Source organism: Dioscorea cayenensis, chromosome 16, assembly GCF_009730915.1.
Source record: "Dioscorea cayenensis subsp. rotundata cultivar TDr96_F1 chromosome 16, TDr96_F1_v2_PseudoChromosome.rev07_lg8_w22 25.fasta, whole genome shotgun sequence".
In the NCBI taxonomy this organism is placed as follows: domain Eukaryota; kingdom Viridiplantae; phylum Streptophyta; class Magnoliopsida; order Dioscoreales; family Dioscoreaceae; genus Dioscorea; species Dioscorea cayenensis.
In genome coordinates this window covers 1,231,807-1,248,420 of record NC_052486.1, presented here as the reverse complement: position 1 = coordinate 1,248,420, position 16,614 = coordinate 1,231,807, and the positions used below count along the sequence as shown (strand labels likewise).

The 16,614-nt window shown below is 31.6% G+C and overlaps 2 protein-coding genes and 1 long non-coding RNA gene across 3 annotated transcripts; 2 read left to right on the top strand and 1 right to left on the bottom strand.

Moving 5' to 3' along the window:
* Positions 1–1,190: 1,190 nt before the first annotated feature.
* Positions 1,191–2,953, top strand: LOC120279138 (probable 2-oxoglutarate-dependent dioxygenase AOP1.2). The gene is made up of 3 exons (XM_039286004.1): positions 1,191–1,515; positions 1,933–2,248; positions 2,499–2,953. The coding sequence occupies exons 1-3, from the start codon at positions 1,229–1,231 to the stop codon at positions 2,769–2,771; spliced, it is 876 nt and encodes a 291-aa protein (XP_039141938.1). The 5' UTR covers positions 1,191–1,228; the 3' UTR covers positions 2,772–2,953.
* Positions 2,954–3,314: 361 nt separating this feature from the next.
* LOC120279507 (homeobox-leucine zipper protein HAT5-like) lies at positions 3,315–7,949 on the bottom strand. Its single transcript, XM_039286439.1, has 4 exons — positions 7,545–7,949; positions 7,324–7,436; positions 4,825–5,064; positions 3,315–3,966 (listed from the first exon to the last, which is right to left on the bottom strand). Exons 1-4 carry the CDS (start codon positions 7,627–7,629, stop codon positions 3,634–3,636), a joined length of 771 nt encoding a protein of 256 aa, XP_039142373.1. The 5' UTR covers positions 7,630–7,949; the 3' UTR covers positions 3,315–3,633.
* A 7,020-nt stretch (positions 7,950–14,969) lies between these two features.
* LOC120279638 lies at positions 14,970–16,296 on the top strand. Its single transcript, XR_005541973.1, has 3 exons — positions 14,970–15,103; positions 15,550–15,622; positions 15,964–16,296. It is a non-coding gene; the product is annotated as an uncharacterized LOC120279638 (long non-coding RNA).
* Positions 16,297–16,614: the final 318 nt, after the last annotated feature.

Genomic DNA, 16,614 nt, shown 5'->3' with positions numbered 1-16,614 from the left:
GATTCTGTCTGTGTTGATCCTGATGAGCTAATTTTTGTCCAGAATTTCAACAATGCTGCATTTATTTCGGTAAGTTTAAATCAAACCTTTCATAATCACTACTTCATATTCAATATAATTACTGTGTTTTTATTGTATCATTTTCTTGGATACAAATAAATAAATAAATTCTGACAGACATTAGCATTTTTGGAGGGAAAAAAAGGTCTTATCAACCATTTGCATTTCAATTCCAACTTACCTCTGTTGAGAAATTCAGAAATAATTTTTTTTATTATATGTATAAAATATTAAAATGTTATACTTACTATATTTGTGAATAATTTTGGGCTCAAACAGAACAAGGTATGAATTTTATGAATAGATACTTTTATGTACTTATGCTAATAATATTTGATGTCCCATTTGAGATTAAATAGTTCACATTTTAAAAAGATTGGTCCGGTTATTGATTTAAATATAAATATACATATATAATTGTATTGGTACCTTTGTTATATAATTTATATTAAATTTAATGTTTTTAATATAAAATAGTTAATTATATAAGACTGAGTGTGTCACATTTTTTTTCTTCTCATTATTATTTATTTATTTATTTACTTATATTTTTTATAAGTTGGATAAACAAACCCACCTCAATCAAAATTGTGAGTAACAGTTAATTTTCGACTTCTCATTTACCAAGAAAAAAAAGAAATTACACTTAAATTCCCTCCCAAAAGAGTTAATTTTCAACTTCTCACTTATCAAGAAAAAAAAAATCACACTTAAATTCCCTCCGATAAATCAGCCCAATAATCCTTAGTCACACTTTCAACTTTATAAAATCATGCTTACAAGTCTCTTCATACATTCCATGCTTCTGTAACTTAATTCTTTACTACTCTAAGTTATTTATTAATTCTTGAATATTTTCATTTTTACAAATTAATCTCTGTGTATATAAATATATATATATTCTCAAAATTACCAAACAATCCCTCTTTTTTAATCAAGTTACTTTTTAATTCCTACAAGTCAACACACAAATCACTTTATTTATTTATTTTTTTATAGGGATAGAACAAACATTTCACAAATTATTCTAAACTGAAAACATTCAAAAAGAGTGGAGTAATTATTACTTTCCTTCCTCTAAACATTATCATTTTCAACCTTCATTTGCCTATAAATATTTGTGTAACTACTACCACTACTACAAACTCAAAAACAAAAAGAAAAAAGAATGGGATCAGAGATCAGAGTTGAAATACCAAAAATAGATTTCACAGGGGTAGAATTGTCCAAAACAGGGACAAAGGAATGGGACAAAACAAAGGAGAAGGTGATGGATGCATTGGAAAAGCATGGTTGTTTTGAAGCAATGTTTGATAGAGTTTCAATGGAATTAAGGGATGAGTTCTTTGGTCCAGTGTTGGATGAACTCTTTAAAGTTCCATTAGATTTAAAGATCTTGAATTCATCTGATAAACCTTTTCAAGGTTATATCCCAAAGCGCCCTGAATTGGGTTTGTAACTTTGAAAGCCTTGTTGTCCACAATGCTTCCTCTTATTCCTCTATTCAAGCTTTTGCTTCTCTCTTGCTCATCATCAATCCTCAACTTAATCTTTCTTTCTGGTAATTATTATTATTATTATTTATTTTTATTTTTTATCTTATATATATATATATATATATATCTGAATTGTTTATTTTATAGTGTAAAATATACTCAATCATGCTTTAAGATTTAAGCTCTCTTGGGTGAAGTTCGATTTTATATTTAGAGATGATAACTCACTTGCTAATTGTTTGATTATTTTTCGTCGATGAAAGTCATGATTACTGTTCACTATTTTATCTATTTCCGCTTTGTGATTGAGATTGTAAAAACTTTTTAATAATAGTTTTTTTTTACGGTGTCGGATGATTTGATGTGAATGGGTTAGTGAGATGGCATGGAAATTAACACGGGGATTAACAGAGCTCGAATTGATAGTAAGGAAGATGGTGGTCGAAGGGTTGGGGGCGGAGAAACACTTTGAATCGTTAGTGAAGTCGACGACACACATAATGAGGATGGCGGAGTACGGGCCGCCGGTGAATCAAGAGACAATGGTCGCGATGACGACCCATAAAGACATGAATCTCCTCACTATCATTTGCCAGCACCACGGCGAAGGCCTTGAGCTGCAAACCAAGTCTGGTGACTGGTTCCACGCTTCCCCTTGCTCCTTCAACGTTATCATCGGCGAATCCTTTGAGGTTCGATATTTATTTCCTTTCTTTTCGTTTCTTTTTAACGAAATTATACTTAAATTTATATAAAATCATTGAGAAAATTTCTAATAGTTTTGTTGATGTATACTTTAAAACATTGTTTAAATATGCTTACAATGGCTAGGGTTTCAGTCAAAACAGTAAAAGATCAGACGATAAGAATATAAAAAAAAAATGACAAACAAGTAAGATCAAAAAGGAAGAAAATTGCATAACTGTACTCTGTTTATGGTAGGCATGGAGTAATGGAAGGCTAACACCGACGCCGCACAGAGTGAAAATGTCGAACAATGATACAAGGCGATCTATCGGGTTAGCCTCGCAGTTCAAGTATGGATGGATCATACAAGCCCCAGATGAGCTGGTTAACCAAGACAACCCTTTGCAATATAAGCCCTACACTTATGAAGGGTACCTTAACTTCCTCTTCTCAGAGGAACCATGGGGTAAAAAACTCAAGACTCTCAAAGCTTATTGTGGGGTTGAAGGAAAGGAAATGGTGCCATAAAGCCTAACAAAAAAAATATACATATATTTATTATGTGGCTTCTAAGGTTCTAATAAAACTGGCATCAGTATGTTTCACCTACTTCTAATAAGAATAATATCAACAACAAATTGCATGGATATCATCCTGTTTGTACTAACTTTGATGAATTATGATGCCTTATAAAATGGCAAATTAAGCTATTCTGAAGTGTAGCTAGTTCAATAATTAAATAGATGAGCTTGAACAATGATAATAAATGTTGACTCAAGGCTAAAAGGCTAAGCAAATGCAAATTTTAGAAACAATAAACTAAAGTAAACCGAAAATCATCATCAACAACATTTTCATGATAAAATAAAGGTATAGTTTATATCGACAATATCAACACCGTTCATTCGATTTGGAGTGCTAACGCACCAGAGAGTTAATATATGTGAAAGAAACTAAAGTACATACTGAACAAATCCTTTGCTTGATATTGAACCACTAAACCATCACTAATGTTGCCCACTACCTAAAGCTATGTTGCATATTAAATATTCATAGAGAACTTAGTAGTTCTGATTGGCAATAACCAAGAATTTTTTTTTGGGAAATTTTCAGAGATTACATAATCACACACAATTCCAAATAAAAGGACCGAAAACTCTTATCAAATCAATACAAAAGAGTTAGGTTCCGTGCTTATCTAAGGACAAGACATATTAACAATTCATACGGATGGATTCTTCTTTTCGCTGATCACCCACCCACTTATTTCAAACATAATATTATACAGCACACAACAGGTAATGGTTTTCAAGGTAGAGGAATATAGCAAAGCTAAAGGCGGTGACGTAGTAATGGAGATGCAGATTTAGATGGAGATGAATGTTACCTTTCAAGACCAATCCCACCAACCAATCTGGCCTACATCTGGTTGCTGATGCTCTAGTTCACATTGGAGAAAGTTGCAACTGTTTTCCTCCTCACGTCCCACAGAGCAGCCGAGGTCCTTGTAGGTGGTGGGGAAGTAGGAGTCCACACTACTGTCGATGAGCTGCTGGCGGGCTTTCTCTCCTAGCACTTCACTGCCGGCGCTTTTAGGGCTAAGACAGTCATTGGCTTTCAGCTCAGCATGCAATGCAATGTCACCACTGCTGGATGGCGCATGATCCTCCAGCCTCAGGATGGAGGATTCCATGGCCTGCAGCTTGTCAGTCAGAAGGACCACCTGCCGTGTACTATGGGCATCAGATAACAAACAAAGGCACGTTTGGATCCAATATTAAATGCAAGAGGAATAGATTTACATATGCTCACAGGCAATTCAGTTCAATTACTCCTTGCATCTACAGTGATATGCTTGAATGTAGTCTTTTTTGTCACCATGTAATTTTATTAACCACTTGTTTATTGATGGATTAAGAGCAATCTATAGTGGACATAATATAAGACAAACCGTCTACTTTAAATCACACACAACTTTTGCATAGGATCTCCACCTAAACCTTATTCTCAGACTAAAACCAAAGTTGACATGTGCTTCTCTAAAAGAAAGGTTGCAAAAAAAAGGTTGAACTACACTTTTGAGTTATGCTACCTACCACTAATGACTATCAGAATGTTCATTCATGGGAATGGAACCTTTTCATCCTGTATGTAAGTGATGAAGCCTTTTATCATGTGAGAAAGCTAGTGGAATCAAGTTCTTCTATGCAAATATAAAAAAAAAAAAAGTGTCTTTGGTTCAGAGAGGAAAGAGTCAGAGTCAAAAGACCTCTTTCTCCTACTACTGGCACAGAGCTGGTCTTTACTTTATTTCAGATCTCTTGCTTTGACGGGGAGATTTTTTTTCAAACCTCTATGTCCATGTAAAAGAGTGACGGACTTCGAAAAGAACATTAGACAACAGCCACGAGCTGTTGATGAGGGAGATCCAGGATTACAGTCAATAAGGTTTGTTGACATGGGGAGCTTCACTCATGCTACAGTTAATCAATTACTACACACAATTCTAACATAATAAAAAATAACTTTAAAACCATGATGGTTGTTGAGATGGCAGTTGCAGCCAAGATGGGCCACTGACCTGGGAGCGGAGGCGGTCATTGTCCTTGAGAAGAGATTGATGATCATCCAAGAGAGAATCATAAGAGGACTTGAGGCGGTCGAAGTCATTCTCAAGCTGCTTGGTCTTCCAGCGAGCACGCCGGTTCTGAAACCACACAGCAACCTGTCTAGGCTGTACACCTAGCTTCCTAGCTAACTCACTTTTCCGTTCCGGCTCCAGCTTGTTCTCTACCTCAAAGCTCCTCTCCAACAAGTCCACCTTTTTCACAAAATAAACATTCACATCAATAATACAAAGATTAAGTAGAAGCTCATTACACACAAAAACACTATCATAAGACAGAATTATATTACTAAAAGTTAAATAGGCAAATCACTTGTCCACTGGATCAAACATCTTAAACACTTGTTTTTTCCCACTAGAAAAGCAAAAGTGTGTTTTCATGGTAGTTCCCGAGATTATGCATCAAAGTCAGACACTTGGAAAATTTTTGCCTAAGGCAATGTCTATTATATATTTCAAATAAAATGACCAGAATAAGCAAACACTTAAAGCATGATGTATTACTAAAACAGATTTAATAAATTCAGGCCGAGGTTTTTTTATATGCCCTTTAATTAAATTATCATCGAGCAATAATGCTGCTAGCAACTATGTACTTATTTTCAGATACAATTAAAACTACAACGTACATGAACATTACTAAACCTAAATAGATCATAGACATAGTTAATCATAGTTGTACATTAAAAACTTGTTCAATAAATATTAAAAAAAGCTTGACAAAATTATAATAAGAGGAGATATAAAAGGAATAACCACTGTGACTCAAACAAAACAACAAAGGCTTGGGGCTAACCCCACAACATTCATCTCTAGTACTATAGGTACCACTTAAAACATAACAATATATTAAAATATGAGGTAAGTACACCATCATAACTTGATAAAATAAAGTGGTTATATTAATTAAATGTAGCCATTTGCTTTAAATAGCTATACAAGTAAACCTCACTCACCCTCCTCTAACTTGTCTTCCTCTTCCTTCTACATTCTTTTTTCTCTTATTGTCATATTATTATTTTATTACCTGGTCTGACTCATTCTCCCTTTTACCTACTCTGTCTCTTTCTCCTTACTTTTCACTTTTCTTCCAAATCTTACATCAAAGCACCACCCAACAAAAACTCGGTAATGGCTTCTTTCTACTCAATACCAAGGCTTAAAATATGATACTTTTATGGCCTTTGGTTAGTGCTTTCAAACGATTTCATATACGAACAAAACTATACCATAAAGTGGACTTGCCACTTTGTGAAAGACACTAATTTGAAATGAAGATACAGATCTACAGTTTCCACTCACTGACTCAGATGGCAACTAGTGGTATCAAATCATTTTTCAGTTGGTGGTTGAAAAACCCATGCCCATTCAGTTTTATCACTAAGCAAAAAAGGAGTTGAAGAGTCTTCACTGGGGGACAGGAACTGAGATCCCATCTTGTGCGATAAAAGCCATGACACATCACTAAAAGGAATTTAATACAACTTAGGATGTGACATATGAGGCATTTAATATAGCTATATTAGTGGTTAGAAATAATCATCTCATATTTCTAGAATCAAGGAATAATTTCACAATGAAATGGAATAAAAAGTGGTGGCAAAACATGAATGACAATTTTGAGCCAATTAGAACATCATCAAAGGCATCTTTAGACGGAGGAAAATAGACGAAAAGTACAAAAACAAGAGATTTCAGTTAAACGAAGAACAAAAAGAAAAAAAAAGAAGATGCATCAGGCAGATGAAAAACAAAAACAGTATAAAATTTTTTTCTTCTTCCTCTTTAACTAATTCCCACTCTTTTCCTTTCGATTCCTTTCCTCTATTATCTCTCAACCTCCACCCAGAAAAAAATCAAGCTACCAAATAAATCAGAGAACAAACATAATAAGCAATTATTTAACATTCAAACATCACAAGAATTTACAACCAACAAAAAAAGGCCTTCAAAACACTCAAACTCATACTCATAGATATATGACCATTTAAATTAAGCAAAGAGTTGAGGAGTGATGCCAGCCTTACCAACTTCACCCAGTTTCCCAATATGGGTTATATACTTTTTGAATCCATTAACTAAAATGACCACAAACAATATGACCACTCACCAAAAAGTCATGAGTATTAAAAGATCATGAGGTCACAAGTTAACAGCGGTACGAAACAAGGTTTAGACATAAATAAGGGGGACATAATTTCAGACAGAAGCAAAAGTCAACTCTTGGACTCCACAAAAATAACACTGGGAATTCACCATGCCCTCCTTGGATCCAACTCTTGAGCAGGAACTCTTTATATTATACACAAAGTCAACACCCAAATTTTCAATCACAAAATAAAAAATATATATTCTCCAAAAAACAAAATCCAAGAAATTAAATTATCAACTATAATCCTCAATTTATTAAAAACTATAATCCTCAAATTTTCCACTGAAAAATCAAGGAATCACCTGCTCAGGAGTGAGGCGGTGCTTCTTCTCCGGCAAAAGCTCATCATAATAGCACTCCTCCTCCACCTCCTCAGAAGACATGAAAAACGATCGAGTTCGTTTCTTCCCACCATCTGATCGCCATCCAATCCATTCAATTCACAAAGAGCACAAATCAACGACATACTCAATCATCCAAAATCGAAAAAACATACCAAAAAACGAAAAAAATACGAATCAACCTCGAAGAACCGGATCCCCTCTAGCTGCTAACACTAGAACACCACCACAGCGCGACGGATCAAAGACGAGGCGGCCAGAATCCATCTGCAAAAGCTTCTAACCTATCTAAAACCTCAAGATCGGTTGATTTACAGCAATCACGAGAGCTAATTGAAACGAATTGATGAGGCGATCTTGTGGCGAAAGAAGCTGGAGGTCCAAAGCATCCTGGTTGAGGTCTTCGAGGGAATCAATGACAAACCCATCACGGATCGATGAAATACCACCTCAGGTCTTCGATAGCGATGATCGGAGATGCCCTAGAAGACGACCTTCGCCGGAATCTAGTAGGACGGCGCCGGGAGCTTGCTCCACTTCATCTCCATCTCTCTTTCTCTCTCTCTCTCTCGAGGATGGTAAAGTGGACAAAAAGAGGGAATGGGGCTTCTTTTATAGACCTTTTAAACGGATTCGGGTTTGTCATTGTTAATGGAGCTCCGATATCCACACTAACCCGAATCCATCTATGTTGCTTTTTTTTATTTTGGATTTTTTTTAAAAACAATTTCATGTAGGTCCTTTAAAACTCTAGTATTTGTGTATGGACTCTCTTGGTTAAATTTTATTGATTTTTTTAGGAGTAATCTTCAAAATAATCCCTCTATTATATTCAAATCACCCTTTTAGTCATTCTATAATAAAACGCGTTCATTTGGTCATTCGTTTTTGCTCATGTGACATATACTAACACCGATATGGCCATGTTTAATATAAAAAAAACCAATGAACGGTTTAAAATATTAGTAAAAGTTTCATTGTCATTTTTAAATCACAAGACTGTGGCATCCACTAACACCGACACGGAAGCCTTTTATTTATATTTTAAGCCATTTATTGGTTTTTTATACCAAACGTTGTCACATCAGTGTTAGTGGAGGGTGACAATGACAATCATTTGGGCAAAGACCGACATTTCTCAATCGAGAAAAATAAAAAAACTTAATGAGTGTATTTTATAATAAAGGGACTAAAATGGTGACTTGATAATGTATAGTTATCATATTTTTTTTATTTTAATTAAAACATACTATTATTAAAATTCAACATAATTATGAGAAATAGTAAAATCATATTTGTCAAAAAGATTTTTAACATGTAGTTAAATATATATATATATATATATATATGTGTTAATATGTGCGGTTTTGTTGGTGTATATTTAATTGTGATTTTTATAAGGATATATGAATATGAAGTTTTACAGGGATATCATGTAAATTTTCGTTTTTCTTTTTTTCTTTTTGGATAATGATTTTGATGAAAACTAGTCTAGATTGGATGGCACATTTTATATTACTTTCTATTTTATATATATATATATATATATTTTTAATTCGTTGTTTGAAGGGTTTAGACTGGGTCAGTGATGGCCCTTTGCAAATTGCAAGTGGTGGACATTTAAATAATTAAAACATTGATATATATATATATATATATATATATATAGAGATATATATTGGATGAACATGTGTTACTTCCATTTGAGTCGTCATCACTAATCAATTGTGGTAAGTCAATTATTTATAAAAATTTCCATTTCTGCACATAAAATTTAATTAAAAAAATTTTTTTACTAAAAAAAAAATTTTGGCCTTGTTCACAAGTAATAAATTGCTAATATATATACTATCATACATATATATATATATATATTCAAAAGTGATAAATACGTTATACATTTCTACAAAATAAAGAAGGAATAAATTAAAAAATAGTAGATGAAATTATAAAACGCTAGGAAAAAAATTCCTCAAATTTTTAATTTTATAAAAAAAAAATTCAAAATTTTTATATTTAAAACTATTTTTTTTAAATAACTCGACAACAAACACTCTCATTTAACCTCAGTTATGGATAAATATATAGTATAATTACAAGCTTAATAAGACATATGCCTTCACATTTTACATAGATTTTGAAATTCAATCTCAATACCAATAATATAAAATCTTTTATTTTTTTAAAATTATTTATTTTAAATTCAAATTTAAAATTAGTACTATACCTTTCAATTTTCACATGGGGATGGCTGCCAAGTGTAGGTGAACATTGACCAGGGGTATTTTGGTCTTTTCAAAAAAATATTTATAAAATAATTAAAAAAATGAAAGATTGAAAACCATTAGAAATAAGTTATAAATGTTTGAAGATTTATAAGTTGTTTTAAATCTAAGACAAGATCACATCTTCAAGTCATGTACTTGATCAAACCAATTAGTGCTAACAAGTACTCAATTCCTCATATTGTCCTTCCAATTCAATGCTAAGAAATTGGGAATAAATATTATTTAATTATTCTTGGTTACAAGACACTATGTTTAAATAATAAATATAAATATAAATATAAATATAAATATAAAGTTGACTTGGATCAATCCAATCATGTACCAACAACAATGATGTATAGAATTCTTATTCTATATTAATTCATGATATTAATTAATAAATAAGTGAACTTGCAAACAAGTAATACAATTTTCACAATATTATATGCATGTTTTGATATCAAGTTATATCAAAACATCTGATCTACAAGTTATATAAGCGAGTTATGATTTAAGTATTGAAAAGTTCTACTTGATCTTAAGTGCTTTTGAAATGCTATTGGTTTTCCGTTTTTTTGTTGACATAATTCACAGTATGAAAATCTATATATTAAAAAACCTATGTCAAGAAAAATACATAAATATTTATTAAAAGAAAGTCTAAAAAAAGTGGTGTTTCATTGTGGACGGGTGAGTAAGCTTTAAAAGAAAATTAAGAAAAAAAAAAAGTATTTTCAGATATTTGAATTGGGTAATCTCACATTATTTGATTAAATAAAAAATATTTGATAATTTTTTATTGTAATATTTGGTAGCAATGGAAAATAAGGAAAAATATTTACGGGTTATTTTTATTTTTTTACAGAAGTGGATAAACTACATTGTATTAAAAGAGAGAAAAAAGTACAATCGAGGGGTAATGATCTTGTTTGGATACTAAACTATACCCATATTTCAAAACAGATACCACATTTCAATTTGTTTCTTTTTAGATACTACATTTTGATGAAATATATGTATAGTTTAGTACCCAAATAAGATTATTACCCCGTGCAATAGACGTATTCCATTAGATGGAGAGACAAAGGGAAAAAAACAACTGAGAAGAAGAGAGAGAAAAAACATAAAGAGAAACAATAAAAGTGAATGGTGAAGGACGCCAAGTAATTTTTTGAGAATTAATAAAAAATTACACGCTGGTATCCGAATACAAAAATGGAAATCTATGAAACGGGGGTACCACGTCATCTGGTATCTTTATCCAATTAAAATTTACCACATCACTTTTTTACTTTTAAAATTTTAAAAAATTTATTCAAATAATTTTTTATTTTATTTTATTTTTAAAAAAACCTCATCCTCATCCAATTAAATGATCTAGAGGTAAAAGAAACCTTAAATCCTCAAATTACTCCCAACAGGTGCCTCAAATCGCTGTGTTATCCGCATCTCCGGCGCCCCTCGCCGACCGACAAGTTATTCCTTGGTCTCTTAGAACTTCAAATCTAAATTGGTTTTTTTGGTTTGTTATTCACATTGGCAGTCCTCCTCCACCTCTCTGGTAACTTTCATCTCTCTAATGCTCCTTGTCGACGTGTTCTTCACTAGACTTTCTCCATATCTTATGGCCTATTATCTCCTGTTGTAGTTGTTTATTTGAAATGAAACCATTGTGTTGTTTTTATAGTGATTCCGTTAATGGAGTTGTTCGGGAAATCAAATTTTGACTTAATGTTGTTCTAGAATTTTTTTTTTTTTATGTGATCATGATCATTTCTTATTTCTACACTTCTAAAATCCACCTGCTCTACAAGTTGCATAATTGCATAATTACAGAATTTTCAAGTGCAAATAAAGAAGGTGCCATCTCCAAAATCTATTGTTGATGCAAAGAAACACCTCAACAATCAAATTATATTGCCTGACAAAGGAATATTAAGTGATGTGGTAAATTTTAATTAGATGGGGCAAATTTTAAAAGTAAAATGGTGATATTGTAAATTTTAATTGGATGGAGATACCAACTGATGTGGTATCCCCGCTTCTTAAAATTCCTCATCTCGATTGCATAGTCTGTTTTTCAAGATCACTCACCTCTTTTGTGTAGGACCCTAGAAATTCTAAGCTGTTTTTAACAGTTAAGATGTACCCTAGAAGAATTATATAATGTTTCGGGACACAGCGTTGCTGTGCTGGAGGAAGGATAGCTATACTGATTCGGTATACTCGAAATACACCTTTGGTACAAAATTGACGATCTCACAAACAAAGATGAAATATCAGTAGTTTTCTATTTACAAATAAGAATTATAATAAGTTATGATTTTCTCGTTAAAATCTATTATGGGAAACCTCATAATGTTTTTCTCTACATTAAAATTAGTTATATATTTAAATTTAAATGTGTCCATTATAACATATATTTCAAAATAGATACGTGTATATTTCAATCAAAGCTAAAATATAAGAAAAAAAATGTGTGCTAGATGAGGGGTAAGTAAAATAAATGTAAAAGAAAATTATAAGGTATTTCTAGAAAAATTAGAGATGATAAATAATTTCACTATTTTTTAAAGGAGTGGCAATTAAAAAAAAAATTCCAATAAATATAATTGCTAGAACCAATAAACTTGAACTATATTTAACTTTTTTTTTATTATTGTAATCTACTTGATATACTAAATAGCTTGAGAGTGTACATTGTTAATAGCATCATTATTTAGAAATAATATCTATGTCGAACATTATTATTAAGGTTTTATCCAAATAAGAGCTTGTTATTGTTTGAGAGTAGAGGTCTATTATGATTTTTTTTATTTTATTAATATGTATAATTTTCTCGTTATTTTTCATGTTATTTTGTTATCAACTTCTCTTGATATTTTATGAATTTATAAGCATTCTAAATTCATAATTAAAAATTTATTATAAAAATTATTATGAAAGGAAGAAAATAAGTAAAAAGAAGTATATTTATTGGCATATCAAAAGTTACATATAGTGGTTTAGATCATAAGTTTCAAACTAAATCGTTCAATTGATGCCTACCATATCAAAGCTTGACATGAATTTATTTTATTTATATCTTCTTTTCTCATTAGGTTAATCTACTGATTATTATCATTCTAATTTATTTATTTATAAATAAAAGTTTATCTTCTTTTAAAAATACCAATATAAAAATATGTAATTGTTAATATATTCTCAAAAAAATTATATATATATTTTTATAAATGGACAAGCTATGTGAGATGTGCACTAAAGAGTAAATATCTCAATCCCCTTGTCCTATCACCTTAAGTGAACTTAAGTTCGAATTTTTTTCGGCAATGGCACAAACACCCTTCTCTTCACCTTACATTTTTAGTTAGTTTTTTGTTGGAAGGATATATAAGCAAATATGAATCCTCTGTAAGGGTTAAGCAAAGATAATTTTTACAAAGGTACATAAGTACTTTGTCATCTTTGCCAGAGTAAGCAAGTATAGAATTTTGAATTGGACTAGCCTAAGTTGAATTTGACTTAGAATTGAGTAGATCAATCTCGAAAGTATATATATATAATTTGTTCAAGTTCAGTTTTATTTTTATTTTGAAAGCCTAGTTTGGCTGAAGTTAACTCAAAATTAAAATTGAATATATTTATTTTTGACAATTTAAATGTGAGAAGATTTAATTTGAAACTAAAACTTTATTTATAAATTGATTTTTATTTTTAAAAATTAGAAAAAAAAAATACATGTTGTCAATATAATAACAAATTATAAAATATTATTAGATATTATTTGAGGTGAATTCTGTTTAATCTAGCTAGCTTGACTCAAACTTGGACCATCTTCACAATATAAAAGTAATACTTCATTTTTCTCTCATATAGAAGATTGAGAGTTCGACTGCCTTTCTATACCATTGAGTTAATGATTTGTCTATTTTATTAAAATAATAATAATAATAAATTGGGCTAAAAATTAATTTTGCACTTAGAAAGCTAAGTTTGAGCTTGATTCTAAAGCTTGAAATTTCTAGCCTAGTTGGAGCAACTGTTCATGAACAACTTAATAACGGTTCAAAGGCCTTTTCCTTATCATATCATTTATTTATTTATCAAATTCGTCATTTCCCAATCATATTAATTTAATTAATTAATCAATTATTTTATTTTATTTTGGGGGAGAACCTTAAAAAGGTCTAAGGTTTTAAGATAAGTCAATAATTTTAATTGACTTTACAAATGATATCAGGGGTTTTTTTAAAAAAATTCCAAAAAGATTAATACCAGAGGAAATGACACTCTTCATTTCCTTTGGTATTAATTTTAAATAAGTTTAAACCTCCCACCCCCCAAAACAAAAGCATTGTTAATAACTTAATATCTTTTTTCTCTAGCTAAACTCATTGAAGAAGAATGGGCATTATTAATAGAGTTTTATAATAAAAAAATTTAAAAAAAGATAATGAGGAGAAATATAAAATTGGAAATAAAAATTAATGTAGAAGGCCTGCTCCATATTGCTTTAATGTGACTTTACAAAGTGTTTTGGAATGAAGTGGGGGATAGGCTGTTTAAAGCTATTATTATTATTATTTTTTATTTTTATTTTTATTTTTCGCTTTCTCCTTTATGCCCACTTACTGGGGCACACTTACGTAGTTTTGGGCCCCAAAAAAGATAAACCTAAATTAATATTAGTTTTCATCCCAATTTTTATGTAATGTCTGTTATAAGACAATTATAAAGATTCTTGTTAATAAATTGAAAACGGAGATTCCAAATCATATTGGTAAAGCAGTGTGGTTTTATTTATGTTCGTACCACTACAGACAATATCATTATTGTCCAAGAGGTAGTGTATTGCATGAATTAGGTTTTTGGAGGCCTCCTTAAGATGCTTATAAAGGTTGATATTAAAAAAAACATTTAACACTTCAAATTGGAATGTTATTCTTGCTCATGTTAGCCAAATGGATTTCTCACTAAGTGGTTTTTTTGGATCAAGGCATGTCTTGGCTCAATCGGTTTTTTTTCTTCTTAATAAATAGCCAATCCTCTAGAGAATTTTTATTCCAAGATAAGTGAGTCAAGATGACTCCCTTCCTTCTCATATGTTTATTTTAGTCTCCTAAAACTTAACTACCACACTAAATTATGTTTTGAATTTTCAAATGATCCTTGGGTCCTAACAGTAGACTTTATTATAACTAGTCTATTACTGTAGCTATAAATAGCCAGTTATTGTAGATTTTTCAGCCGAACACTGTAGGTTTTCTTTAGTACTGTAGCAACTCGAGAATTTCTTAACAACTTCATCCTTTTCTTTCTTCTCCCTAGGTTTTTAAAATTATTTTTTTTCCCATTCTCCTCTCATTTTTTTGGCTTTCCTTGGGAGAAGATGGTAAACTTTGGATGATCTTCCTCCTTATTGCTAAGCTAGCTCCTAGATCCATCATCCATTCTTTTCTCCTTGGGTATTAGAGGTAAGCACTTGTAAGCGTTGTTCTTTTCCTTGTTTTTCTTGGATGGAAATGATGGATTAGGATTGTATTTGTTGGCTTGAAAACTTGTAGTTGGATCTCCTTTCTTGATAAATTGCCTTGGAAGCCTGATTGGAGGTTGTAATACTTGTTTTCTTAGAATTGTTGTAAACATAGAACCAGAATTTCCAAGGAAATCTGTAATCACTATAGATCAATACTATAGCAGTACTGTAGCTCCGGCAAACCTTTGTTTATTTTTTTGAGTTCTTTGGCTTAGAGTGAAACTCGAGACTTTAGGAATTCATTAGTAACCTAAGAAGCAAGTTTTGAGTTAACCCTAGGATCGTTTGAGGGTTGCACATTAGTGTAACCTAGGGGTTCGTTTCTTTTGATTGGTATGCTTTCTTTAATTCTGGTTATTACTTGTGTGTGTGCGCTTTGGCTAGGAAATGACTGCTCGTCTCGAGGCTGGGAGCCGATGGGGATTAGAGCATCCAGGAATTTTAAATCATCTAAGTTGTGAGTGGGCTTTGTGATGCATAATTCTATTAGAGTATTACTTATAAATCTATATTGCTTTATTTGAAAGTTTTCCTTAGTTTTATCACAACGAATCGATGTTTTGAACGGCTTGGGAATGAGTTTCTATATTACTGATGCATTTATGAAGTTCTTGATGTTCGAATGAAAATATTATTGATTGTGCTTGTATTTGAATTTGGATTGATTTATGAGGCTTTGGTTATTATATCATGCTTTTAACATTGGCAAATGTGAGAATGGCATTTTATTTTGGATATTTGAAAGTGGTCATGGTTATGGATTCTTTGATGAGGTATGGATGTATTGCATTGTTTTAGTTGGTGACATCCTACTGCAGTAGACGGTTTCTATGACCAGCCTGTTGAGGTGGCGTGGAAGACCTGCTGAGTTTTTGGTTCAGTTTAGGTGGGAGTGTAGAGCCCTAATTGGATATTCATCGGGAAGCTAGGGTTACCATACGGTGAACCGATGGGTCAACGTTAAGGGCATGAGTATTTTGACGACTTTGAACCTAGCCGTGGCCACGACCAAGGTTTAGAGATAATTCTAGACCACTACTTGCTGGTTGCGTTGTGATGCCATCTTAAATTTGTGGTGAGGGGGCGAAGCCCAGCTGTTACTCTTAGGAGAACAGTCTCCCCCAAATTTGATTTGATGACGAGTATAGTGTTTTATGGATTTTGAAACTCGAATTAAATATGTTGTTATATGCTAAAATGTTCTGATCTATATGTAATGTTGTAAAAACTTGGCTTGATGTTCAACTTGTTTTATTGTTTAAAACTCGTGTTTTGTACTCCCTCCGTTTCTTTTTATCTGTCGTGAATAACCGAATCTTACATGCCAAGAAAGTTGGTTATTTCACATAATTTAATAAAAAAATTAGTTATCTTTCCAAAATTACCCCTAATTTATATCTTCATATTTCTTTCTCATATTAAATTTGAAGAAGAGAATTGAATAGAGTG